This window comes from Cryphonectria parasitica (assembly GCF_011745365.1).
Source record: "Cryphonectria parasitica EP155 unplaced genomic scaffold M406scaffold_9, whole genome shotgun sequence".
NCBI classification, from domain to species: Eukaryota; Fungi; Ascomycota; class Sordariomycetes; order Diaporthales; family Cryphonectriaceae; genus Cryphonectria; species Cryphonectria parasitica.
Window position 1 is genome coordinate 2,294,096 of NW_024468917.1, and position 26,924 is coordinate 2,321,019.

General features: G+C 53.2%; 10 protein-coding genes across 10 annotated transcripts; 6 read left to right on the forward strand and 4 right to left on the reverse strand.

Moving 5' to 3' along the window:
• Window positions 1-203: 203 nt before the first annotated feature.
• On the reverse strand, window positions 204-1,317 carry M406DRAFT_296604 (ClpP/crotonase; the record flags this gene model as incomplete). The annotated part of the gene is made up of 3 exons (XM_040919260.1): window positions 204-342; window positions 429-812; window positions 945-1,317. 3 exons carry the CDS (start codon window positions 1,315-1,317, stop codon window positions 233-235), a joined length of 867 nt encoding a protein of 288 aa, XP_040772037.1. The 3' UTR covers window positions 204-232.
• A 3,076-nt stretch (window positions 1,318-4,393) lies between these two features.
• M406DRAFT_282987 (uncharacterized protein) lies at window positions 4,394-6,588 on the forward strand (the record flags this gene model as incomplete). The annotated part of the gene is made up of 3 exons (XM_040918497.1): window positions 4,394-4,553; window positions 4,864-5,007; window positions 5,241-6,588. Coding segments are annotated over exons 1-3 (1,545 nt in total), but the record flags the coding sequence as incomplete, so codon positions are not given.
• Window positions 6,589-6,785: 197 nt separating this feature from the next.
• Window positions 6,786-8,512, forward strand: M406DRAFT_358464 (uncharacterized protein). The gene has a single exon (XM_040923905.1). The coding sequence runs from the start codon at window positions 7,010-7,012 to the stop codon at window positions 7,895-7,897; it is 888 nt and encodes a 295-aa protein (XP_040772039.1). The 5' UTR covers window positions 6,786-7,009; the 3' UTR covers window positions 7,898-8,512.
• Window positions 8,513-9,797: 1,285 nt separating this feature from the next.
• M406DRAFT_93912 (uncharacterized protein) lies at window positions 9,798-12,351 on the forward strand (the record flags this gene model as incomplete). Its single annotated transcript, XM_040926261.1, has 3 exons — window positions 9,798-10,397; window positions 10,461-10,757; window positions 10,960-12,351. 3 exons carry the CDS (start codon window positions 9,798-9,800, stop codon window positions 12,349-12,351), a joined length of 2,289 nt encoding a protein of 762 aa, XP_040772040.1.
• Window positions 12,352-12,815: 464 nt separating this feature from the next.
• Window positions 12,816-14,084, reverse strand: M406DRAFT_343178 (retinol dehydrogenase 13; the record flags this gene model as incomplete). The annotated part of the gene is made up of 4 exons (XM_040921847.1): window positions 12,816-12,961; window positions 13,028-13,153; window positions 13,228-13,417; window positions 13,533-14,084. The coding sequence occupies 4 exons, from the start codon at window positions 14,082-14,084 to the stop codon at window positions 12,816-12,818; spliced, it is 1,014 nt and encodes a 337-aa protein (XP_040772041.1).
• A 3,078-nt stretch (window positions 14,085-17,162) lies between these two features.
• On the reverse strand, window positions 17,163-18,157 carry M406DRAFT_324625 (alpha-acetolactate decarboxylase). Its single transcript, XM_040919894.1, has one exon. It carries the CDS (start codon window positions 17,964-17,966, stop codon window positions 17,241-17,243), a length of 726 nt encoding a protein of 241 aa, XP_040772042.1. The 5' UTR covers window positions 17,967-18,157; the 3' UTR covers window positions 17,163-17,240.
• Window positions 18,158-18,395: 238 nt separating this feature from the next.
• On the forward strand, window positions 18,396-20,194 carry M406DRAFT_348405 (acetolactate synthase; the record flags this gene model as incomplete). The annotated part of the gene is made up of 1 exon (XM_040922386.1): window positions 18,396-20,194. The coding sequence occupies one exon, from the start codon at window positions 18,396-18,398 to the stop codon at window positions 20,085-20,087; it is 1,692 nt and encodes a 563-aa protein (XP_040772043.1). The 3' UTR covers window positions 20,088-20,194.
• A 1,656-nt stretch (window positions 20,195-21,850) lies between these two features.
• Window positions 21,851-22,825, forward strand: M406DRAFT_334678 (uncharacterized protein; the record flags this gene model as incomplete). The annotated part of the gene is made up of 3 exons (XM_040920965.1): window positions 21,851-21,853; window positions 21,898-21,906; window positions 21,944-22,825. The coding sequence occupies 3 exons, from the start codon at window positions 21,851-21,853 to the stop codon at window positions 22,823-22,825; spliced, it is 894 nt and encodes a 297-aa protein (XP_040772044.1).
• Window positions 22,826-23,115: 290 nt separating this feature from the next.
• M406DRAFT_268342 (alpha/beta-hydrolase) lies at window positions 23,116-23,868 on the reverse strand (the record flags this gene model as incomplete). The annotated part of the gene is made up of 1 exon (XM_040917929.1): window positions 23,116-23,868. The coding sequence occupies one exon, from the start codon at window positions 23,866-23,868 to the stop codon at window positions 23,116-23,118; it is 753 nt and encodes a 250-aa protein (XP_040772045.1).
• A 1,023-nt stretch (window positions 23,869-24,891) lies between these two features.
• On the forward strand, window positions 24,892-26,727 carry M406DRAFT_334680 (cytochrome P450; the record flags this gene model as incomplete). Its single annotated transcript, XM_040920966.1, has 4 exons — window positions 24,892-25,560; window positions 25,658-25,814; window positions 25,919-26,375; window positions 26,508-26,727. 4 exons carry the CDS (start codon window positions 24,892-24,894, stop codon window positions 26,725-26,727), a joined length of 1,503 nt encoding a protein of 500 aa, XP_040772046.1.
• Between the last annotated feature and the right edge of the window lie 197 nt (window positions 26,728-26,924).

Genomic DNA, 26,924 nt, shown 5'->3' on the forward strand with positions numbered 1-26,924 from the left:
TACGAGTCGCACCGAAGCCGGTTTCACGGCGATAGTACGAGTACGACACCATGTCACCATCCTACTGTCAATCCCAACGCACAGCGAAGGCTTCGAGCGGGGTGGGGACCAAGAACGACCGATACGATCACGAGCATGGGATCTCACAACAAGCGAGCGGGCCAAGATGATGGCGCGAGTGATGGTGCTTTCAGTATGCCGTCGGGGAAGAGCATCATGCAATGGTCTATGTCTAGAGCTTTTCAAACGTCGGCTTCCTCTTTTGGATGCCAGACAGCAGCGCCGCCGAGACATCGTCCGACTGCAGCATGGCAGAGTTCCATATGGAGGTGTATCGCAGACCTGTAGTGGGATCAGGGCAGTCAGCAGCGCGCCCACGTGAGCAGATAGGAAGGAGATAAAAAGGTACAGCGCAAGAGAATACTTACTCTCCTCCACACTGTGATCCCTCGCGTGATTCAAGAGCTCCTTGGTGCCCTGGACGGCCACAGGGCTCTTGCTCGCAATAAAGTCCGCCATCTTCAGGCCGGCCTCGACAGCCTTGGCCTTGGTCTCGTGGACCTGGCTAACAAAACCCACCGTGGAAGCCTCCTTGGCGTCAAAAAACCGTGCCGAAAGGCACACGTCCTTGACCCAGCTGAAACTTCCTACGCACTTAGGCAGGCGGCTGAGCGTACCGATGTCCGCGGCGAGACCAATGTCGACTTCCTTGACGGCAAATCTCGAGTCGGCTGCGCATATCCGCACATCGCAGCAGGTAGAGAGGTCGATCGCCAGGCCTATTGATATGCCGTGGAGGATACAGATCACGGCTGAGCCCTCACATTCGTCTTAGCCTTCGTAGTCCCTCTCTCATATCCAGTTTCATCCTTTGTGCCTGCTGTTTCTTTTCAAGAATAGGCCCCCCGGGGGGGGGGGGGGAAGACAATGGAAGCTCCACTCACGCTTCTCGCATTTGTCCACAGCCGAGATGCACTCCTGAAACTCAACCAGGTCCCTCCTCCTGATGGTCGTCTCCCGCGCGACATCCATCTTAACCGCGCCGCCCCCGCTGCCCTGTAGCGTGGCCTCACTGCTGGCTGCGGCCTGGACGTCCAGCCCCGCCGTGAAGGCTCGGTCCCCGGCGCCCGAGAGCACGATGGCGCGCACGTCCGGGTCGACGGAGAGCTGGCGGAAGATGTCGCGCAGCTCGAGCCACATGGCGCGCAGGAAGGCATTGAGCTTGGCGGGACGGTTGATTTCGACGTGGGCTACATATTGAGACGGAGAGGTTATTAGGAAATAGGTGTATTTGCTATAAGCGGCAAGGGGGGCCATGGTTGTTGTTGCTGCTATTGTTGCAGTCGTCTGTGCCGATGTGGCAATGATTTTGTGACGAGGCTTCTGTTGACTACCGTGAAAGGGGTAAGGCCTAAACTGGGTCAAACTGAGAGGATGAGTTTTTGAAGAGTCACTGCTTAAGATTTTGAAGCTCGTCTGAGAGGGAGGGAGTTTTCAATGGATCGTGAATTGGCAATCTGGTATTTTCGGGTTCTTTGGCTACCCCAAGCATGCCAGAAGAGGTGACGCAGGTGAGGCTTGTGGAAATTGCCGAGGCACATCTTTCTCTACCGTGGGCATAGAGCATGTCTCCACACTCGTGCTAGGTCCATAACCGCAGGTGAAAGGAAACCCGCTCGGCTAACTGACTGAACTGACTGATTGACTGACTGAGTGTTTCCTACAAATATCAGTGTTTCCTGCAAATATTTCTCTTCTCCTCGCTCTCTCTACCTCTCTCTCTTTCCTCATGCAATCATGAACCCACAGGATGAAACAAGCGGCATGATCGTGAGGGTGCGGGTGCAGGCTGGGACCCGCCTCCTGCCATACCAAAAAGCGAGCTCGCCACACACGAACGGCGACAGTTGATGGATAAATGGGAAGCCGTGTCTATGTACTATATAGATTGGATACACCGGGTGATCTATCTGCAGCCCACCAACCATCCTCTACAGGCAGCTCGCTGGAGCCGGGCGGTGGGTGCCGGGGGTCGCATGAGACTTTCGAGGGAACCCATGAGCCGTTGAGACTAGGGTCGTTAAGGGGTGTGTGTGTGTGTGTGTGTGTGTGTGTGTGGCGTACAAGTACGAAAGTATAGCATAGTGCATAATTATATTCAAGAGGATATTATACTTTTTTCTTCACGGTCACACGGGGTTTCAGCATGGCATCTCCAGATCATCTGTCCTGCCTGGGCTGAGTCGTCAATGGTCGGCGCATGCATCGTGAAATCGTACATTGACCCTTGTCCTCCTCCCTTCCTCAATCCGATAATGAACAAAAAATAGTGACGGATGGGCTGACAGTCCTTGGCGATGAGATTATTGTTCTAGAGCCACGTTATTGTTATTCCTTTCACTAATGAATTAGCGGAGACATTCGAGGCCTTGGGGGGGGGGGGGGAGCCACAGAAGCAGGGTCTTCCCACTATGGTGCTATGGTGCTTTGGTGCTGTAGGTACGATGCTAAGTACTTCTGTATGTACTACGTGGTCTAATATGTATGGTACACTACCCTGCCGGCAAGGCACAACCCAAGATCACGAACCCTTCTTGGGTCGCCTGGCGAAGCATGGATCCTCCTTGCCTGGTTGCCCTGCTCTTCTTGAGAAGTCGACCTTCACCATGTATATATTTTACCGTTGTCACATTGTGACGGGGCAGCCTAAAATTCCACCAGCAGTGAGTGTAAGTCACAGTATGAGCCATAACTAAATTATTGTTAGGACCTGTCGGTAGTGCCTTGTTAGGCACACCTGGTTCCTCAGCTGGCCCGGGCCTGGGCCTGGCTAGGCTTATTTTTGGGGTGGGCGGGGGCCTTTCGAGATCCTAGCACTAGGACAGGGCCTCTAGGGACCCTGGGGGATAGTAAGCAATCCAACCTTTAGGACCTCTAACTCACCACTCAAACTCTCTCCCACCTGCATGCGGGCTGGGCAGACTGGGCTAGGCGGGGGCGGCGCCCATACCAACGATTCCACCATTCTCTCCTCCGCCGACGTGCATACGATCCGACAGCAGCGCTACTTTTTACGGAAATGCACCATCACGCGCATTTCCACATGGAGCACGATACCTTGCAACGCTGACTATCGTCCGTCTTGTACATACCGAAAGCGCCAATAAGGACCAGCCGCTGGATACTTCTTACTGTGGATTACTCGTCCCGTCCAACAACGGGAGCTGTCCTTTTTTTCCCCTGTGCGACCTGCTCTCGCTCTGATCTATATTTGCCACTGCCACATCTGCCCCTTCGGCTGTTGCTTTAGGCTAGCTTGTCCTATCTTTTCTCTTTTCTCCTCTGATAACTACTGCGAACCGACCCACGCGTCTATCATTGCTGTTCTAGGGACTGACGACTCAGCCGTTGCTTCAAAAGAATTAACAAAGTGGAGGGGGCAGAAAAAAAAACAAATTTATCCAGCCCTCTAGAGGAAGGTTATTCCAAAGAAGCTCGACACAATTCTTTTCCAAACTTGCTGCTCTGGCATGCCGGGCGACTTGAAGGCTTTTACAGATATTATTCCACCTTCGGTATCCGTAAGAAGACTCACAGACCATCACGAACCCTTTCACTCCTGCGTGCTTCATCAGGGATCTGTCAAGGTCTCCACAGTTTCTATCGCTAAGTGGGAGACGACCTCCTGGAAGCGGAAGGGTCAGTGTGGGACATCACTCATCAGCAGCCGGCCCCGTCATATTTAGCATCAGGAATTGGACCGAGAGAGGCGCCTCAAAGGCACGGCAATTTCTTCATCACCTGTCTTGCTCCGTCCCCCAGCTACCCCCCATCGTTAATTTACGGCGGTTCCTGTTCCGGAGCCTGACCTCAGAAGCCTCTCTTAAAGGGACTGAGACCCTCTCCACTCGACTTTCTTCGCCCTGCCAGTCCCCCAGCTCAGCTCTGACCCCGACTGGGCCCGAGCATCTTCATCTTGATCACAATCTCGTTCCACTCTCGGCTCGTTACCGTCAAACCCGGCTGCCAATGCTCGTGGCTCATCCTTGACGCTGCAGGCGCTTGACGATTTGACCGACCCCCAACCCACCGGATATTTCCCACTCTTTTAGGCCTCGAGGGCCGTCAAACTAAGGGACCGCAAACCCCGAATTGCACCACGCAACAAACAAACTTCGACTGAATACTACTGCTCCTCATCTTGCTCCTCCTCAACACAGGCCCCCCGGCCCCCCTCCCCCCCCCTCATATTCAGCCGGCGTGCTGGTGTGCTCTTCCCCAACCAGCATCAAAACGCAGTCTTCTGTCCCTCCCGTCCTCCATCAATCACATCAACCTCGCCATCTCTATGCCTTGTCGCCACTGAGTGGAACGGTCTCTCCGTGGTGTCCACCCCCCTCCCGGCCCGACCCTCTGCTTATCGACATCTTGCATCGAAGCGTCGCGACTGCGCTGAACAGGTGCAAGACGCATCGCGAGATCACAACACAACTCCAGGATGGCAGCCCCGGGAGCAGCAAGGCCCGAGGTGGGCGACATTTTGTTGGTCATTCGTAAGTCACCACTCCAGACCGCAACTGAGCAATCCCACTTGCTGAGATGAGCTGTGGGTTTTCGGCTCTGGGGGGCCCCTAAATGCCAGCAGGCATTGGCCGCGTTGCCCTTGGTCCTCGTCAGGCCTCTCTCGCGCGCGCGCGCCAGACCAGAAAGACTGTTGAGATTCGGCTTGTCGATTTGATGTGACCTCATCCGTCTACTGCATGCATGCATGACGGTGCACGCGCGTCTGTGGTCGATTGCCGAGATTCGAAAACCTCAAATGACATTCCAGTGGCTAACCTTGCTTGTCACATTTTCTAATAGATGACTTCACTGCCCGAAGTTCCGATGAATTGACCCTGGCAAAGGGGGATCGAGTCGAACTGGTCGAGAGGGATGATGAGTTTGGTGACGGCTGGTTTCTGGGGAAGCACTTGACCAACGGGAACAGCGGCCTCTTTCCAGAAGGTATGTCCAGACTTGTTGGTGCCTTCCCTCTCGTGGGATGGGGCACACAACTTCCAATACTTCCAGATCGTGTGGCCAGCCTACAGTCGATGTCCAAACAAGTTCATCATTGCAGACCCCAGCTTTTGACGGCCATACCTTGTGTCGTTACAGAAGCTTTCAACTCCTCCTGCGGCCTGTGCCAGCTTGGCCACCCTGTTACAATTCGCTGACCTTAAATCATCACACTACAGTCTATACTCGCCCTGCGCCTAAGAACACTACCACCGCAATTCCTTCGAAACCACCTGCTAAAGCCCCAGAACCACAAGCCACTCCAACACAACCTACCCCCGCAGCGGTCTCGTCCGAGCAAGCTCAGCCTTCGTCGTTACCGGCCCAGTCAAGCCCAACCCCGCCACCATTGACATCAGTCAGCGTGCCCAACGTCGCAGCCATAAGTAACCCTCAGGCCACGTCTGGGATCGGGCATCCCGCCCTCCACGAGACACTAAACGTTATTGACGAACATATCGACGACTTGCGTTTGGGCCCGGGCAATGGTAGCTCGCGGACGATTAACGACTCTGGGAGCGAATACAGTTCACACATAGGTCACAGGCTATCCTACATCCAGGGCGAGGAGACGGACGAAGAAGAAGAGGGCACTCATTCTCGTCTCGAGGTGGAATCCTGGAATCCCGACCAGGTTGCCGAGTACCTCTTCACATCGGGCGTCGAAAAGCACCACTGCGAGGTCTTCCGAGACCAGGAGATCTCCGGAGAAGTGCTGCTGGGTATGGACCAGACGTCGCTCTTCATCAAGGCCTTTGATCTTGGCTCTGTCGGGAGGCGCTTGAAGACCTGGCAAAAGATCAAGTCTCTACAGGACGAAGTCAGTGGTCTCGTTGGGCGGAGGGGAACGCTGTCCTACGGCAGTGAAGCGGGCTCTGACGGCGGAGGAAGGAGAACAAGGAGTCGAAATAATACGGTTACTGGCTCGATCGGCTCCATCAGCAAGCTACCGCCTATCGACGATAGGCCTCTGTCGCAGCAGAAGCGCCGGTCCATCGCATCAACGCCCAAGCTCGACCCTACTGCCGTGCCCGGGTCTCCAGCGTCACAGAGGATACTGGACAGCCCGACGAGACCCAATCACGAGAAGCGACCGTCGGCTGCCTCTGTCCGCGACCTTCACCATTCGAGGAGGCATTCGTCTACCGAGTTTCGGATTTCCAGCACAGCCATTGGAAATGTTGCCAGCTCTACCCCGAAGCTGATGTCTAGCGGAACTTTTCCTCTGGCAGAGCAGGCTCATAAGAAGCAACCCTCCTTTGACAGGAATTGGACACTTGGGGGTGCTTCAGTTTCAAATAGACCGGTCTCTGGCTCGAGGCCGCTCTCTGGTACTGGCTTCCTAGCAGCCGACGCCGAGCTGCAGGACTCGGCTGTCGATCTCGACCGGGGCTACTTCTCCAGCACGGAGGGTGGAAAGCCCCGGAACGTACTGAAAAAACGTGATAGTGTGGCTTCACACAGCCGCAATACAAGTTACACAGAAGAGCAGAGGGTGAGGAGCGCAACTGCCATGGCGCGGCACTCGAGGTTTGGCAGCTTCGGTTCGGCTCGAGGGGAGCCACTGTCGACAGCGGCGCAGAAGTACTATGGCACCACGGCGGCAGCGGCTGGGAACCATAGGAGGACATTGTCGACAGCTACGACCGAGTCGCTGCGCCCTGTGCCACCAAGCAAGGATCCGCCCCCGACCGTCACAAAACTCGATAACGTCTCCGCCGACAACCTGACAGTGTCGCCCTTGACACCTGTCTCACCAGGGAAGGGGCAGGGCACGGATTTCAAGAGCCCGCTCAAGGTCCCCGGCTTGAGGGCCATCTCCGACGCAATTACCGGCCAGGAGCGAGCCAAGGTCGCGCCAGGTCTGGACTCACCTCTCAGGGATTCTCCGCTGCAGTCTCCCTCCAGGACAGGGTCCAGCACCCCCAGCGTTGGTCCCAGCTTCGAGATGGATTCGCCTGACACAACCAAGAGCCCCAGTACTATGGCCACCGTGACGAGCAAGGGCAGCAAGAAGAAGTCCAAGAAGGACACTAGTGCGTACACACGTGGACTGCTTAAGGTATCGCCCCGCGAGGCGATGGTGGATGCCGACTACAGCGGCTGGATGAAAAAGAAGAGCAACACACTTATGACGACATGGAAGCCACGACTTTTCGTTCTCAAGGGCAGGCGGCTCGCCTATTATTATTCAGAGGATGATGAGCAGGAGAAGGGCCTCATCGATATTTCATTCCACAGGGTGCTCCCGGCAGACAATGAACGGCTGACGGGCCTTCACGCAACACTCACCGGCGCAGGGAGCACCCCTACAATACCCGCCAACACCACCGTAGCGACACTTGCTGATACACAAGCCAGCATCGACATCACCTCCACACCCGACTCCATCTTCATCTTTAAGCTTGTCCCTCCTCGGGCTGGCCTGTCCCGGGCTGTCAATTTCACAAAGCCCACGGTTCACTACTTTGCCGTCCCGAACATCAAGCAGGGTAGGCTATGGATGGCGGCTCTGATGAAAGCGACCATCGATCGCGACGACACGCAACCCATTGTGACCAGCTATCAGCAGAAAACCATCTCGCTGCAGAAGGCCCGCCAGATGCGCCATAGGCCTCCGGCACTGATGAACCTCGACGAGAAGGTGGAGGGCGACGAGGAAAAGAAGAGTGATGGCAAAGAGACAAACGGTGGCGGCCTGGGTATCTACAATGGCACCGGCGAGGATAGCGCCGTCTCAGGGCTTGAGAAGCTCGGGTTGTCCAGGGTCGGGAGTGAGAGAAGCAAGCAGTTGGAGAATGGCGAGGTCCCAGCGAACCTGCCGATGAGTGCGTAGTGGGAACTCTGACAGCCACTGGCAGGACCTACTTCAACTCCGAGCTGGTGGCTAGATGTGGGCACAGTACTACTAAGCCAGACGGCAATTTCTCTCTCTTTCTTGGAGCATCGATTATAATGCATTCCAATTTTCCTTGTACCCAAACCTGAATACCCCTTTTCCTTCACAGACTACTGGCAATGGAATGCTTCATATACCCCCTTCATTAATTTTCGATTATATTATTACTACTACTGCCACTACCACTGCTTCTTCACTTCTTTTCCGTGTGGCCAAACCAACAAAGACACGTTCGTAACAAGTGGACTCGAAAGGGAGACCAGACGCCCATGGGAACCTCATCAACGCCAGCACGGGGAAGGAGGAGCGATAAGTTTTGTTGCTGCTTGGTTGTGACGATAAAGGTGGACGCGCAACTGACGAACGCTGGTCCTGCTTATCTTGGAGGTGAATGGGCTCCTGGAGCTTTACTATATGAGCGAAACGCCTAGCTTAGGAGTGACGTCGACGCCTGATCCGGGAATAGCTGATTATTACCCGAGGTTGGTTGTGTGCGCGCGCGGATGGGTAGTTGTATCTAGGATGAATAGGACATGGCAGTTTAGTGTCTGCATGAGAAACTCCTTGACACTGAGTTCTTGTTGGTGTATTGTTGACCGTAAGTTGTCATCCTTGGCGATCATGTTAGACTGCCCATGTCTATGGGCTAAGGGTGTAACAGCATCTTCTCGGTCACCCTGTATTATCATCACTTCAGGAACCCCAATGACAGTGCAGAACAGAATGGAGTAAACGTAGATAGACCCTCTTGACTGTCTCTGGGGTCGTAGTGAGAGAGTACATGTATCAGTCTCGGCTTCAGGTACAACCGCGTCGGCTTCTCGATCTCCCCGAACTGCCGAGGTATGTAAATAATTATTTATGAACTCCAGCTGCGTCTCCACGCTGATCATCTGCATTCTAGCAACGAACCTTATACTCATAAACCTCCAGCCTGTATCTATGGTATTACAGAGGCCATGACTGTACTCAACACGCAGCACGCCAAGGACGTCGCGTCCATCAAGTCTCTCATCCAGGCGTTCTTCGACTCGATCAACACAGCAGACACAAAGACCCTCCAGACCCATTTCTTCCCCTCCGCCGGCCTCACCATCGTCCGACAGGACCCCCCACTGCCGCCCGACGAGTACTCCGCCGGCGTCACCGCCACGGGAGGTCCTGATGCGAAGCTCACGGTACAGCTCCGTACAGACATCAAGTCCTTCGTCAAGCTCATCGAGGACGGCCAGAAGCGGCGGGAGGGCCAGCCACCGGGGCCCGTCCTCCACGAGGCGCCGGATCTGGAGGCTACGGAGGTGAGGATCGAGGCGCTGTTCGCGATGGCTTGGAGCCCGTTTCAGGTCACTTTTGATGGGGAGCTGCATCATTATGGCACGTTTGTGTATAATCTGGGCAAGACGGGGGGCGGCGGGGCGGGGGCTTGGAAGATTGTGGGTTTGACGCAGAGTTATAGGAGAACGCCGGGTTGGCCTGAGGGGGGCTTGGATCAGATCTCATGTGGTCATGACGTGTCGTGCTGGGGTTGCGCCTTGTAGATTGCTGAGGTGAACGATGAAGCTGTTGCTTACACAGACGCGAAGGTGATGTTTACGTTCAACAGCGGTTGCAGTAATTGATGATGATAGTAAATGAGGCGTCGTTTTACAGTGCAAATACTTCTATAAGTACTTGTACGTAAGTACTTACTTAACTAGGCTCTGAAGATGCCCCTGTAAACACCATCGACCCTAACCCTGTAGGAGCCGTGCCATAACATATCATCCAGCCTATTTCGGCACTTACCAAAGCTGATGTCCTCCATCTTCTCGCAGACAACGAAGCTCACAAACCCAATATGCCATCAGAAGCTAGTTGCGAACAACCCAAAAAGAAACCGAGACTCGCCAAGTCATGTGAACAATGCCGAAATAGAAAAGTCCGCTGCGATCTACGCTTTCCTTGTGGGCCTTGCTTGAAGTCGAGGGACCGGCTGAACTGCGCGTACCGGAATAACCCCGGCGACCTCGTTGTTCCTCGCACCGATCCACCACCAAACGAGCATACCGCACCCGTCCCTCCTCCTAATCCCCCTGTTCTGTATAATGAAGGCACCTTTGGGGGGTCAACTGGCCGTGGTGAGGATCATGGCTTTGCGCCGCCCGCCATCACAGGCGCTACCGCCGCTCCTCTCAGCAACGGTCCAGGACATGCTGTCACAAGGCCCCAAGTTTCCCTAGGGGATAAGCCTCTAACGTCTCAGAGTGAGTTGATCCTGAGGCTCGCGGAACGCATACGGCGTCTTGAGGACCAAGCGGCCAGTTCTCGTCTGGTGCCTAGTGGTGAGACAGACGCCACGGACGGTCTGCGAGTACAGCCTACCACACCCCGTCTGCGCTGCACACAGGACAAGGTCAGAATGTTTGGCGAGACACATTGGGTCCATACTGCGGAGAAGGTAACTAGAGACATTGTTATCCCAGGTTGCGTTCATGGCTGATGAAAGCCTGCCAACAAAAAGGTCTTCAATTTCGCCTCTTTTGATGCCGACGTGGAGCCGGACTTGGGCCAGCACAGAGTAGACATGACGAAGACGTGGAAAGAGCTCAGAAGTCTGCGTTACTCTTTGAAAGCAAAGCAGCAGGCCGAAGCCCCAATAGACCCGTCAGATCTCAGTCTCTTTCCGCCGCGGAATGTCTGTGATACACTTACAACACATTATCTGCAAAAGTTCGACCGCATGTATCGCATCTTGATTATACCAAAGTTGAGGGAGCAGACCAACCAATTCTGGAGGGACTCTCAATCTGTTCCCAAGGTCAGTGTCACGTTCATTGCCCCCTCCCCCGTTCCTCCCTCCAATAAGTCACACCGCCCTGTCTTCATTGAACCTAGCAGTTGCACAGGAGTTCAACTTGCCTGAATAGCACGTATTCCGACAGTGTTTGTTTTCCCAGTATATTGTTCACCTGCATCCCTATTGGTCATTTCTTGGCTGATGTCGACCTGGCTCTCCACAGTCTTTCGCCATGAAATATGTCCTGATTCTAGCCACCGGAATGCCGTTTGCGTCCTTTGCTGGATGCATGGATCAGTCAACACGTCAAGCCAGACAATGGATCCACACGGCTCAGTTATGGCTGGCCACAAACGAGAAGTCAACAATCAACTTGCAAGGTCTGCAGATTTTTTGCCTGCTCGTCATTGCACGCCAGGTGAATGGTCTCGGACCCTCGCCATATTTCTCTGCCGCTGCTTTGCTCTCGCTTGCCGTGCGGATGGGTCTCCACCGGGACAAGGACTTCTTTCCAAACCTCTCGCGTGCACAAGCCGAGTTTATGGCTCGGCTATGGTCCACCGTGGTAGAGCTGGCACTTGTTTCATCGCTCGAAGACGGCACAGTTCCCCTTGTGCAACTTACGCAATGCGACGTGAAGAGGCCATTGGACATGGATGATTCAGAAATGACGGATGAGCCTGTTCATGGGCAGTCATACTCTCTTGGTGATCGGGTCACGGACACAACAATCCAGCTGGTACTGCTGCAATCGCAACAACTACGGATCCGTGTTTTAGAAGTGGTCAACAGAACTGGGCCTAGAGCTTCATACAATACCATCGTGGACCTCACCAATCAGGTGCGAAAGGCTTGCGCGGAGGTGTCAGCCTTCTTCGCTTCCCACTCAAAAGTACTAGGGCCCGATGCAGATTTTAACCAAAAATACTTGGATATGTATCTTCGCAAGCACATCCTCTTACTTCACCGACCCTTCATGCTCGAAGCTCGACAAGATCCGCGCTTCTACCTATCTCGCAAGATTTGCCTTGAGACAAGCATGATCATGGCCTCTTACACCGACGAGCTGAACCTGCCGTCACCGAATATGAGTGATTTCTCGAGTCTAATGGTTCATGGCTCCGGCCACCTGCGTGGTGGTTTGAGCCTCGATGTCATCATCACTCTTGCGTTCGAGGTCAACGCACAGCTCCAGGAGGAGGAGAGTACTCTAGGTCCACTTTCAGGTGATCCAGCCCAACAGCTTGCGCAGCAGGCTCGACAGCCCATCACGCGCCGACTGGAGCACATCCGGACGCAGCTGTACGAAATCATCGCCAAAGGAAACCCAACCCTCAAAAGGTTCGGCATAACCTCGGCCTTGCTGGCTCAGATCAAGGCATTGGAGGCAGGTGAAAACGTCAAAAACGCATTCTTTGATGCCATCAAGGATGTTCTGCAGAAATGCACTGAAACACTTCAGGCGTACATGGCCAGCCACGAGGCGCTGGCGTTGAGCTCGACTCAGCTATCACCACCGACTTTTGACAATTTTGACTTCGACCTTGGTGACACGGTATGTCTCTTGCATGTCCTGAGCGGCTCGTTGGAGAACTTTTTCTACACTCAGATATAGTGATTGCGCTGATTACCATCCAGCTCGAGGAGTCTATGGATCCTCTGCTTTTCTTCAATCCCGGCGCATACGAAGGGAGCTCAACCGGTTTTTCGTTCTGAGATGGTTGGCTTAATCGAGAAAGTCGAAACAAATTGAAATGCGCGTCGCAAGCATTCAGGCACAGAGGTGATGTACGCACAAGGTAAATGTACAGCGGAGTCTCCATTTATACTGTCCCTGTGGAGAAACTTGTATTGAAAGCACTAATGTACCATGTACTGAGGTCATACTGGCTCGTCTCTGAGCGTAGAAAAGCGGGCTATACTCTTGGAACAATCAAGATTGGTCCCCACCAAGTTTCTGATCTCACCGAACAAGATATTGGTACTCAGATGTATTTGTGCTAGAGGGGATATAACGAGTTATACAATTTTATAACATTCTGGTTCAGACAGCTACTGACCATTGGAACCTTGCTCTGGTCAGTAAACAAACTCTTGTCCCACCAGTCTCTCAGTCAGCTTCCACAACCTCTCAGCCTCAATATCATCCCGAGCCCAGACCTTGACATAGTCCGAAGTCGCCAAATCAGCAAGCTGGCAATCATGTACAAAGCCGCCATTGCTGTCTACTCTCTTCAAGTCAGCTTCTCTCGATCGGAAAAAGTCCACCGGTATGATAGCTGGGCTCTTACGTTTCAAATCGGGGCTGAATGCCGCAAAAACGAGGGTGGAAGCGCCACACTCGATGCTCTTGAAGGTGAATCTGCCTGAGAAGAGTACCCATCCCTCTATATTCCCAAGTGCCTGGTCGACGGCAGCTACACAAAGTCTCAGCACGCTCAAGGTCATATGCAAAGGCGATAAGATTGAGAAAACCAGGACGAGCACTCACTCATCTCCGCATAGTCCACCGCCGGGTCAAGATGCGCGCCGAGCAGGGTGCCGCCGACAAGCCCAGGGCAGAGGCTGTACGCCTGCAACCCGTGCTTCTCACCGAGCTTTGTTGCCAGGCTGCGGGCGAAGAGCATGTTGGCCGTCTTGGACTGTCCATAAGCACGCCATCTATCGTACGTCTCGCCGTTCTACGAGGCCATATGTGAGTAACGCGGGTTTCCTGATTCGTGGGTCAAGTAACAATCACGTGCAGAAAGTGAGATCTTTGGAAAATCTTCTCGCCCACAAAGAATTTGGACATACGCTGAAATTATAGTCGCCCCACCGGATGCCCCCGAGGCGGTGGCCATTACTGCTCACGGGCACGATCCGCGGCGCTTCGGACTTGAGGATCTTGGGCATGATTAGGTTGGTGAAGAGGAAGGGCCCCAGGTGGTTGGTGGCGAGCTGGCTCTCGAATCCGTCCGGCGAGACTGCGTACTCGGTGCCCATGATGCCAGCGTTCAGCATGACGACGTCCACACGGGGGACATCTTCATAGGCCAGGAGGGCAGAGGCCGCCTCGCGGACGGAGGCGAGAGAGCTGAGGTCGACCTGGAGAACACGTGTCTCGGCGGTTGTGATGGCGTCCGCCGTCTGTTGCGTCTTCTCGAGGCTGCGGCCGGCCAGAATGAGCAGACGGGGCTGGGCGCTGGCGATGCTCACGGCAAACGTGCCGCCGATGCTGGTCAGAGATGCCCCTACGACGAGGACAATCTTGTCCCTGATCTGGCTGCTGTACTTTTCGGCCAGCTCAGTTGCGGTTGTCGTCGCGTCATAGGGCGCAGCATTGAAGGCGGGACGTTCCGAGGCCATGATGTTAGGCACAATCTGGCGAAAGAAATGTTTGTTTGGGTTGAGGAGTCAGGGCTCGAAGGGAAGCTGAGTGGATCTTGTTATTGTTTCTCGAGTATGAGGAGGGCAAAAACAGGCGATGATCTGGATTAAATAGACGCCTGCAAGAACATCCCCTTCAGGGCTTCCGTATTAATACTCGCTCTCTAGGCGTGCCTCAAGGGAAGATCGGCGATAACACCTGTCACAACTATGCGGCGCAGCGCCTCGCAATGCCCGATGGGAATGATTGTTGCACCGAGCCATGGAGTTCATGAGGTCCATCGGCCTTCTTCCTGCACGGCAAAAGGCCGTTGGCTTGACTTGGCTTACAGTTGATTGCCTTCTAGATTCGGCTTCATAATACTGCGTCCTTGGCATCTTCTCCTACGCCGGCAGGCTAATAGAAGGTAAAGCTGTCAAGCCCGGATTTAAGTGGGCAGTAAATTCTACTCCTTATCGTATAATCTCCTGTACTACCATGTATTTGGGAGGGGATTAATATTACGGGGCTTCGGATTTAGGCCTGGCGAGATCGGTCTAGCTGGCGTCAGCCATATGTCAGCAGGACGAATTCCAGCCAACGCTGACTTTGGCAGAGAAGGAGAAGTCGGTCACATGTGAAGTTTCCCTATGTTCTTGACAACATGCACAAGAAATGATTTCATGCTTACTCTAAATGAGAGCTACTGACCATTGTTCTCCGCGATATTAGAGATAATATGTCTGCTAATCGAGACAATTCAATGCATTTGTAGATATTCATCCACTAGTTCCTATTCTTACCTCAGTAGGTACTATGGAAGCATTATAGTCAGAATGCAAAATGGCTAATTATCATTGCGTTCTGCAGGAGTTTCATTGCACACCGTCAAAGACCCTATGGAGACAGACAAGAAGTGTAGAGTATGGATTGTATTATCGACAAAGAGGCAAAGACAGTGAGTGAGTGATAGCGTTGTGAGGACTTGGAACATTGCAAAGGCTTTGCTAGGTGTATCTTAGTCTCCATTGGACGGAAGTGCTGGATACCATTTCAGGTTATATGTATTGAAGCTTTCTCGTTTCCCCTCCTCTTTTCTTCCCTTTCCTTCCTTTTCTTCTTTTTCGCCTACTGCCTCCCTTCATTTTTTTTAATCTCACATAAGTCTCATCTGCTGATCCCGATTTGTAGCGTGCAACGAGCCTATGCTTCTGAAGTGCCATTACCAGATTCCCCTAGACCTAGGACTGCTTCTCTACAGCACCCTTCTCCGAGTAAGACGACTAGATTATTCCGGGTAAAGAGAAATACTCTGGTCAGAGGTGATAGATATTAAAATATTACCAAGTCATCATGGTAGTGGATATTTATTGTCTGAAATGACTAAATTTGTCTCACAATCAAGTCATAGCGGATAGACCATTTGCTTGATGATCCAGATGGCTACACCCACTGCAATAATTCTTCCGACACAGCATGGTCTCGATGACTTGGCCCCCGAATCTGGGTAAGCAGACTTGGCACTTGCCATACCTGGGAAGCGACAGGAATGTCAGCAGATGCAGATTGACGGAACAAGCACTTACACACCACCATCGGGCACTCAGGTCTCGCTTATTTCCCTCTATTTCTGAGGAGGTGCCCAAAAAAGCCCAAGTCGAGAAAGAGCACCACTTGACCCGGAAGGACCTCCACCGAATATTAGATACGTCCCTATTCGGGGAGCTCTCAAGCTGTAGGCCAAGACTTGCAGATGGACGGCAACAGGTCTCAGCAAAAGGTCTCAGTACCCAAGGTTTCAAACTCTGTGGCTTGAGAGTGTGGGTGAGCTCGTATTTGTCCCAATTGTAGTACACGTGACTCCTCGTTTTGTAACATTGACGGCCCGATTCTCACATAGTGGTCTGACTGGGAGGACGAGCCCGACGGCTGAGACACAGTCCAATTCCAGTATAGAGCATTTGGAGCCTCTCGTGTATTGCTATTAAAGTATGGTCGTCTGCTCTGTAATTCCAGAGCATACTTTCAGTATTGGAGCAGGTCTTTTGGTAGAAAACGGTCATACCTTGTTGTCAACATACTTTATCCAAATCGAAGGCAGCCATGCTCTCGAAGTCGTACCTCATTACCCTCGTGTAAGTTCTCGAGTAGTGATAAGGGATCGTGATTGATGACTGACAAGAGGGTAAGCGGCGCGCTGGCCACCCTGGGCGAGGCGGGACGTCCACCTAAGCCCACAAAGCACCACCACGAGAGCATTACAACAACGACAAAAACAACAACGGCAGTTCCGAACAGTGCATGCCCGACTGTGACGGCCACGGGTACGGTCTGCTCGACCTGCATATTCCCGGATTGTGTCGAGCTTTTGACCATCACTAATCCTTGTGATTGCCCGACGTCCGTGGCGACGATCTTGCAAGACTTTCCGTGCACCAGTGGAGGCTGTCATGGAGGCTGCGGCACCTTGTACACAGTTCTCCCGACTTGTGTAAGTACTCCCAAGACCCGTTCCTCCGATCATGGGATTGTTGGCGCAGCACCCAACGGCATAGACATGGCTTCGTATTCTGACCATGCGAGAAGGGCTACTAAATATGCTATAATCCTTGGGAATCAACTTTCGTTTCTGTGACGGTAGGTCTTTATTTCCGTTCAAAAAAGATCCTCAGGACCATCGATAACACGACTGGCAATGGTTCCGCCCGAGTTACGATCCTAATTCCGAGTTTCAACGTCACTAACAGAAAAGCACTAGTAATCAAAGCAGATCTTTTCCAGGGCTCCAGTGAACATGACGGGCTACGTACAGGGGAAATGGTAGAGAGACCCAGACGTTGACGCCGACCAATCAAAGTAGCAATTGAGAAACATTCTTGGAGAATTTATACGTAATTACTTAGCGGGTAGCTTAAAGAAGATTCACCAATAACGACTGCCCAAGCCCAATTTGCTTGAATACAGCACATGCTTAGCTATGTGTCCGACTGAGAGATCTTGTGTGGACTCTGTAGTGGAGTTGATGGAATCAAAACGAGCCTCATATCAGCCGAATTCATGACAATGGAAAGTTTGGACGCATCAGGGAATGGAACATGGCATAGTCCTCAACTGGGCTATGGGAAAGCTGAATTTTAAGGGTACATATCCAGAATCTATCCTTCCACAGCGGCAACAGCCGCAGCATCACCTTTCAGCTCAGCTTCGTTGAATTCCGGGTCATGTGCCGGCAGTTCAAGATGGAACTTGTACGCCGGCGCCACCTCCACCTTGACTTCGCCATCTGAAACCAGAGCAAGGAGATGGCCTCCCCGCTTCTTGTCTGCACTGATGAAGTGCAGGTGGTCGCCGGCCACGCTCACGTTCTGCATGTACGCGGGTGAACGAAATCCGATGATCGTTCCCTCAACTGGCTCCTCGAAAGTCTTGGACGTCTGGTGGGCCCCGACCTCGGTGAGACCTTCGTGAGGCTTGCTCTGTCCACCCACTGTCCGGACTGTGATGCTCTTGAAGACGCCCTGTATGCGTATGGCAAGATAAATGTTATGGGCGTCCGGGAGGAGAAAATGTAGTAAGCCAAAGAGATCGGCCTTATCTGATAGTACGGCGCCGGTGGTCTGTTCTGGCTGGAAATGCGTGACCATGGCGAAAGGCGCCACGACCTTGGACGCCGGGCTCACGTCGACCGACGCCACGGTGCCGTCGGACTTCATCTGGTAAGCCACGCCGTCTAGGACGATCATCTCGCCCACCATGTGCCGAAACGTGCCTAGGCCATGGTCGCCGTGGCTGAGGAGGGTCGAGATTGGCAGGCCTTGGTCAGCCACGCCATCCATCAACGCGGATACTATGGAGTATTGGAAGATTTCATTTGGTGCCATAGTGAAAGGATCGAGAGCAGTCACCAGTCGAGGAAAAGAGTTGCTGTCGTCGAAACAAAGGGCTGGCCCGTGCACCAAGAACGTATGGAGAGCTTTGATGAAACAAAGAATCCAAGAGGCTATTATGAAGTGGTAAAGCTGGAGGGACAGATGAGATCTTGTTGGGCAAACGAGGCAGGTGGAGGAGGCAGATGGCGACGTTGTTGAAGGAAGGTGTTGAGAGCATGCTACGATCCTACGATGGGAAAGTCGCCGGCAGAGGTTTGCTTAGTCATTTCCGCCCAGCCTTGCCTACTACTCGACGACGTCACGAAAGTTAATTTTTATATCTCACTACAGCATAGTTTACACAATTCACGACGCTTCAGCTCCAAACAAAAATCTTCTTCTTTTTGGACCAGTGGGAAAACAGACAAATTAACCATCAGGATGTCCTCAGAAGTGGAAACCGTGGACATCGTGATCGACTCTCTGCGGGCTGCCGGGGTCAAATACGTTTTTGGAGTTCCTGGAGCAAAGATCGACTCGGTCTTCAACGCCCTCGTCGACCATCCCGAGATCAAACTTATCGTCTGCCGCCATGAGCAGAATGCAGCCTTCATCGCAGGGGCCATTGGCAAGATTACAGGTCGGCCAGGGGTCTGCATTGCGACCTCAGGTCCTGGCACGAGCAACCTTGTCACGGGCCTGGTGACGGCCAACGACGAGGGAGCTCCCGTGGTCGCCATCGTGGGCAGTGTCCAGCGGTCGCAGGCTGCGAAGCGCACCCACCAGAGCCTGCAGGCTGTCGCCCTGTTGAGGCCCGTCACCAAGAAGGTCACCGCTGCCGTGGTCGAGGACCAGGTGTCGGAAATCATGCTAGATGCCTTCCGCGTGGCTGCTGCCATCCCGCAGGGAGCTACTGTTGTGAGCCTGCCAATCGATATCATGACGGCAGGCCACAAGTCCTCGATGCCTGCTGCGCCGGCTCACGCGTTTATCCCGCCTGCGTATGGACCATCCTCCGAAGCAGCCCTGGCTGAAGCGGCTAAGCTGATCAGCCAGGCCAAGTTCCCAGTGCTCTTTCTGGGCATGCGAGGTGCAGATCAGAACGTGGTCGATGCAGTCCATGGATTTCTAAGAAAATACCCCATCCCAGTCGTAGAGACCTTCCAGGCAGCGGGTGCCATCTCTCAGGAACTGGTTCATCTCTTCTACGGACGTATTGGGCTCTTCCGCAACCAGCCGGGCGACCAGATGATCAGGCACTCGGACCTTGTGATCACTGTGGGGTACGACCAGGCAGAATACGACGCCAACCAGTGGAATATCGAGGGACATAGCTTGCCCATTATTCACATGGACACTAACCAGGCCGCTATGAGCGTGTCCTACAGCCCCAAGCTGGAGCTTATCGGCTCAATGGCTGACAACCTGGCCGCGCTTACCGACAGAGTCACCACGGTAACGCGCCCCCAAGACACCCAAGTTGGCCAGTCTATCTACAAGACCTTCCACGAGTGGGAGACCGGCGCGAAAGCCCAGGGAACCGTCAATCCGAAGGGCCCTGTACATCCTCTCCACTTCATCAGGTTGCTACAGGGAATGATTACCACTAGCACAACCGTGACCAGCGACGTGGGAAGTCTATACATATGGCTCTCTCGCTTCTTTTACTCGTACGCACCAAAGACATTCCTGGTCAGCAACGCGCAGCAGACACTAGGTGTCGCCCTGCCGTGGGCCATCGGCGCATCATTGGTCCACGGCCCCGAGCAGAAGGTAGTAAGCGTAAGCGGCGACGGCGGCTTTCTGTTTAGCGGACAGGAGCTGGTAACAGCCGTGCAGCAGGGCTGCAATATCACACACTTCATATGGAACGACGGCAAGTATAACATGGTCGAGTTCCAGGAGGTTGACAAGTATGGTCGGAGTGCAGGCGTCGACCTGGGCGGTGTGGATTTTGTCAAGTACGCAGAGGCCTTCGGGGCAAAGGGTCTAAGGGCAACCTCATCCGAAGAGATTGAGAGTGTGATGAAGGAGGCATTGGCATACAAGGGGGTCTGCGTGGTGGACATCGTGATTGACTACTCGGACAATCATGAACTCATGGCGAATGTGATAGCGGGCAGTATATCATGAGTGTAAGAGAGGAGCTCATATCATAGACCGTTTTCTTTGGATCTAGACTGTTGGTATGAATCACCATAGGCGGAGTGGGAGAAATGGGAGGGTGACTTTGTGTCCTTGCTGTGTCTGCTCCCTCCTCGCGTATTTTTATTTATGACTTACTGCTGCTGCTCAGGGACCCCGAGGAAGGCCCTCTAGCTTCTGCTGTAGACCTCCTCCCGAACTCCTCCCCTCCCCTCCATCCTTGCACCGACAGCTCTAGGGAAACAACATTATCCAAGAAAGGGTCAGAGGAGCTGCATCTATGGAACGCTCCAGTACATCTGTGATAGTAAAGAAAAGAGCTAGTCATGCATGATTGCTGTATGGGTAAAATAAAAAGTAATGTGTTACACGGCTGGGGTGCGTCCAGCAGGACGGCACCCGGGTTAAGCGCCCGGGCGGGTCAACACTATCTCAGCAACGATAAGTTGGCTACGATCCTTCGTGAACACGTCGACCAACGTGCAGGGACCTAGAGCAGTTGGGCGTCAAGGCATCACTACCAATGTAACCCTCGCCGTCTATAAGAAGGCGAGGTCAGGACGACCGGACAGAAGGAAAAAGAAAAACCTCAAGCACTCCTTAGACTCCCTTAGCAATTATCGTTGAAACTGAAGCTACTTCCAAGCCCTCCACTAGAGCCCTTGTAACATAATGAGCAAGCCGGGGAAACTTTGTAGCCTTTCCCAGAATGAAGCAATATCGAGAGGCTGGAGGGTGAAGGACACACTTGTTGATGATGCGAGCTAGAGGTACTTTTTCTCCCTTGCTTAGCCATTACAGCATGTGAAAATCATGGCATGATGGCATCTGCAATGAGTTTCTTGTCTTTAGAGCCAATAGCTTTGGGAAATTCCTTTTCCGTTAAAGCTGGTAGTCCCTACACAGCAACGTGGACCAATGTACTATGGTTAGATGGGTAATATTGGTCATCCCAGGCAGGTTCTGTGGAGCTTCTTTCGCAGCGACCCACTAGTATTTGAGTGACAAGATACCATCGAGGAGGTACCATAGTATATGACTACTTCCTTCTCGCTCAAGAAAGGCGAAGATTGCCAGTGAGGGGATCTCGAGCCTCTGTAGCTCCTTGTAATGAGCGGTGGTGGAAGGTGCCACTGTACTACATAGATCAAAAGATCAGCCAATATTCGAACTCTCTGTTCGAATATTCCTTCCAACCGTACATATAGCTGCTACACCTGGACCAAGGGCTGTAACAAAACATCGGAGAAGGAGATCAACCGCTTACTGGACTTAGCTCAATCCACTCGCAAAAATATTCAGAAGGAAGCGGCTGACTTAGAGCAAAAACGCCATGACACAAGGACTGCAACCGAAGCAGAGTATAAGAGGTGCCTAGATGCACATTACCGGGCACAGGAGAAGTGGAAGGCATGTAGACTGTTTTCTTTTGGTCGTACTGCTAGTCAATCTGGGATAAAGAAGGGGAGGAGGGCAAGACAGGTGAATCAATCAGGGATACTGACTTGAAACAGTTACCAGAATCTCATATGCGACTGACACCCTCCTCTGAGGAAACGCATCCTGACGCGTCCGAAGCGTCCCCTCAGAAACGTGGGCATGAATGTCAAGGAGATGACTCGAGAGACAACGCCAAGAAGCTACGGCGCTCATCGATTGGTTCACAGAGGCCCAGGTCTCCCCGTCAAGAAACATCTGTAGATCGACAGTCTGATGACGAATGGTTCCGAGACTTGGACCGTCCTTCAACGATGGTCAGTATCGAAATTGCTACATATACAGATATACATATATACAGCTCTTGATGGTGAGATGTGTGGCTGACGGTTGAGATTCACTTGCAGCCTCATCAAGAAGCGAACCCGCAGACTCTCGAGACCAGCGACGGCCAGAATGAAGGTCAGAACCAAGTCCCTACGCTCAGCGTGGACGTTGAACTCAATGATAGAGAAGGCCTCGCACCACCTGAGGAGCTGGGCGATGAAGACTCGGTCTCGCTCATTGAAACCAACATCCAAGCACCCATGTCATCACCAAAGGCTCCAGGCAAGCAACCCAGGACAAAAGGCACTAGTACGCCAGGCCCTCAAGGTCCCAGTTCCAGCGCGGATGAGCGAACCGCAACAAAGAGTCGAACCACGATCACCTTCTATGAGGTATATAATGATACATGCTGCAACAACGTCAAGCAGAAGCAGAAGCTGATTGAATGGCCTGACGGTTCGGGAGCGTGGTACATCTTCTCCTGTGACCCGTGCCATCTACGCTGGCTGGATGACCCTCTCCTCGAGGCGAGGCAGCATCTATCGGCACCTCAGCACAAGGGTGCCGGATCTGACTATGATGATGCGATCAGGGAGTTTGGATGTCTCGTCTCTGACTGCACTCATGAGGACGCCGTCAAGAACAATAACCAGATCGACGCATACATCAACGACGGTCTGCACAGTGCTCCCAGCTCTCCACAGAGCTTTGCCCCTCAGGGAAGCGAATCTACCATTGTGGTTATCACGAACCAAATGTTACAATCCGGCAACGGCACTGCTAAAGATGCTTCTGGGGCTACTCCAGAGAGCCCCCAGGCCAATGGTGCGGATGCTGAAGGCAATGAGGCCACAAGGAATTCCGAGGACGAGAACTCATATGGAGGGAACTCCAAGGATAAATCGAACGTGTCTAAGTCCATTACCAGAAGAGAAATCCGAAAACGAAGAGCAAAGAAGTAGATAAGATGCTACACCCACCACAACACCGGCCAGGGGAGAGGCGCATAATGTCTGAGGGAGAGGGTCCGAGCAATGCATGTCAGAGTGTTGTTACCTTAAAAAATAAATAAAAAAGAACTTCTTTCATTGTCGTTGGAAGGGAGACTGTAAAAGTTTGTGGACAAATTATAAACAAGACCATGACAGACTGCTTTCAAATAGTAATGGTTCATTCCTAGTTCATTCCTCTTTTTATCCTTCTTCTTCTCTCTGTGAAATTAATCTCTGCTTACTGCTGCCACTCCCTTCCGTCAAACCCCCTCAGAAATCTCCACAATAATATTCGCCAGCTGTTCCGGCTTCGAGAGCATGGGCGAGTGTCCCGCCGCGATGTTCTTCACCTCCGAACCAGCAGCCTGGGCAAACCGTTCCTGCACAGGCGGGGGCAGAGCCGGGTCGGCCGTGCAGACCACATACGTCGACGGCACATAAGAGTAGGCACAGCGCGTGAGCACGGTATCGAGGACCCCAGCGCTCTGCACGGTCATCCTGTCCACCAGAGACGCAGCCTCTTCAGGCGGCAGGTCGTTGTAGATGAGCGCGCGCGGGTCTAGCATCCTGATGCGCCCGTCCTCGATCGTGTGGTTGGGACTGTCCCTCATCGCGGCGCCGATGGACTGGCCTGGCGGCATTACGAACGCCGCGACGTAGATGAAATGCGCGACGCCGCCCGCGAGGAGGCCGCGGTGCTCACGGCTGCTCAGTGTCAGCTCCTCCGGCACGGCCTCTGCGCCCACGAGGCCGCCGTAGGAGTGCATGACCACGACTACCTTCTTAGCCTCGTCCTGGACGAGTCTTTGGAGGGCGGCCTCGATGACTGCGCTGTCGTCTGCCAGGGTCTTTTGCGGGAAGTCGGGTTGGTCTTGGCCTGTGAGGCTGGGTAGTTCTGGCTGGACGACCCCGAAGCCGCGGGACTCTAGCAGTTTGACGAATGGGCTGTAGACGTCGGGTCGCTGGAATGAGCCCTGGATTAGGAGGATGGTTGGGTGAGCAGGGGGACTCATGGTGAGTAGTTATGTGGTAAGTGGAGATAGGCGACTTGTAGAAGCTGAGAGGAGATGGAGGTTTGGGAATGATATCTGTCTGCTGTTGCGAGATCACGAACAACGGTTTGCTCAATGTATGACAGATCAAGGAGATGTTTACAAAGCGGTGATACTCATGCATTATTAATGAATTGTAGGCTGTGTACAGCACCCCTAGCCAGGAACTGTTGGATCGAAGGATTTCTGGTGTCGGCATGCTAGGCATAGTCTTTATTGGATAATAGTGGTTATACTGGGGACCCATAAGCACTAAAGAGCCAGCATTCATAATTCTCATCGGTTATCATAGCAAGGGCCTGAATCCAAGCACTGGCAGCATTGAGAAGGAGGTTGTAAGGAATAGAACATATTCCCGCTTTCTTTCTTAGGTAACCAGTGCAAGTGCTACTGTGAAATATACAATCTAGTTGGAGATAAATAATTGCTAAGGATTGTCGAAAGCGAGAGCAGATGCCAGCTGGTGAATTCCTTGTAATTACTGTAATCAAGTGTGTGTAAGTAGGCAGAGCACACTTGCTGGCTGGCACGATGCTGGCCTCTATTGTCCACCAATCACGCGGGACCACCACAACACTCAATCCATAAGTTGCTTTACAGGCCACAGCGTTGTCGTCCCTCCCTAATTCAGATGGACCCATATAGGTTTAAGTAAAGATAGCGTCAATGTACTATATGAACTAAACACTAACCCCTACTGGGAAGTTAATACGACCTGAGACGGACCAGCGTATATGTACTATGATACCATGATAGGTTGAGAACGCCACTGTCCATCTCTCGTTCGTCTATAGTGGCCCAAACCCCGCGAATCTCTAGATTCATGATATCACATTCTAAACCCACAAAGAGAGAGAGAGAGAGAGAGAGAAAACGTTTGCTTCGAAGTGACTATCACCAGAGAAATATTGTGGACTGCCGTTGCTGTGTTGTCTGCCTTGTCAGTGACAAGATTGAAGGAAGTCATATATACACAGTTACACCATGTGGACTGAAAACATGCCTGGCTGGCTGGAAAACCAGCAGCGCAACCCCACGACACCTGCTACACTCACCGTCCTCCTTCTCCTCTCCTTCCTCACCCTCGCCATCGGCAGCACCCTCCTCACAGCCTTCACCTGCCCCGTCCGCTCCCTACCTGGACCATGGTACACAGCCTTCACCCACCTCGTGCTCAAATACCACATCATCGCAGGCCGCCGTATCTACTACGTCGACGCCCTCCACGCTAGATACGGCCCCATCGTCCGCATCACCCCCTCCGAAGCCTCCATAGCTGACCCAGCTGCCGCGCAGGCCATCCACAAGCCCGGCAGCGGTTTTACCAAGTCCGCCTGGTACGAGATGCTCGTGACAGCCGGCCGACCCGAACTCGCGGCGCGCATCGGCGTGTTTGCGCTACGCGACCCAGCACGCCATGCCGTACGGCGTAAGTTATTTGCGCGGCCGTTCAGCCTGTCGAGCCTGCGGGAGAATATGGAGGGTGTGGTGAGGGAGAGGGGGGAGCTTGCAGTGCGGCGGATCCGGGAGGAGGCTGCCGGTAGTGGTGCCGGTGGGGTGGCGGATGCGCTGAAGTGGTGGACGCTCATGGCGACGGATGTTATTGCGCAGTTTTGCTTTGGGGAGAACTTTGCGTCGTTGGATGTTGGCAAGGTGAGTCGCTCCTTGGTCTATGAGAAGGAGGAGGAGGAAAGATCAATTGCTTGATAATGCAGAAACCTCGAGTTGAGATGTTGACGTGGGAATCTAGCAAACGCCTTTTATCGATGCCCTCCAAAGGATGCTCATCTGCAACTTGCTGCTGGGCGAGTTCCCTCTGCTGAACTGGGTCGGCCCGTATCTGCCCATTCGATCTATCCAGCGCCTCTTCGAAGCAGATCGCATTGTGTTCGACCATGGATCTATAGGTTGGTCTTTGCTTCCTCTTCTGCTTCTTCTTCTTCTTCTGTGCTTGTGAGCGATTCCAGATCATGTAAGCATGACAGACTGACCACTTCCAATAATCATCAAGCCATCAAAAACATGCGCAGCGCTTCTGGAAACATGCGCAGCCTCTTCGGCCAGGCCCTCGTCCAAGCCGACAGCGCCGAACAGAGCCAACTCACCGACGACACGGTGCGCCACGAGGCGGCCAACCTCATTCTGGCCGGCGCAGACACGACGGCATTGACACTGACGTACCTCCTCTGGTCTGTGCTCAAGCGCCCCGACCTGCGGGCTGCGCTCGAGGAGGAGGTCGCGGGGCTCAGCGGAGGGTTGACCCACGAGGAGCTGGTAGATGCCAGGCTGCTGAACAGCATCATCGACGAGACTCTGCGTCTGTACACCCCTGCACCCAGCGGGCTGCAGCGTGATGTCCCGGCTGGGGGCCAGACGCTTTGTGGCATGTACATTCCGGCGGGCGTTGTGGTGTCCACGCAGGCGTACACGCTACATCGAGACCCAAAGGTCTTTGAAGATCCGCTCGAGTAAGTTCTGAGGATGGATGATGGTGACAGGGGCCATTTTCCCAAGCTGCCAGCAGCAGCTCATCGGCTGGGATGACTTGTGCTGACCAGACACAAAAAACAAGGTTCGATGGCTGGCGGTTCGTGAAGCAGCCAGCGACAGAAGGCTTCCCTTATGCCCTTTGGCGCGGGGACGCGTCTCTGTCTTGGCATCCACCTCTCCATGATGGAGCTCCGCATCGCCACAGCTCTGTTCTTCAGGAAGTGCCGCGGTGCGCGGTTGGCTGCCGACATGACGGACGAGAAGATGGTGATGGTCGAACACTTTCTCGTTGCGCCGAAGGGGCATTGTTGTCATATTGTCCTTTCCTGAGGAGAAAAGTGGAAGAAGCAATTGCTATGTTTGGGCGCAGCATAAACGAAGTCGAGTGCGTTCCGAGGCCGAACACTCTGTCTGCAGAGCAATACCAACAGGAGACACTGAGATCATTGGAAGGCGTTGGAATGCTGAAGATGACACATAAAGCAGGATATTTCAGCTATACTTCAGTTACAAAGATGGACGCGAAG

Coding starts and splice junctions, on each gene's coding strand:
- M406DRAFT_358464 (XM_040923905.1), top strand. CDS start 7,010: ATGGATTCGCCTGACACAACCAAGAGCCCCAGTACTATGGCCACCGTG.
- M406DRAFT_324625 (XM_040919894.1), bottom strand. CDS start 17,966: ATGGCACCAAATGAAATCTTCCAATACTCCATAGTATCCGCGTTGATG.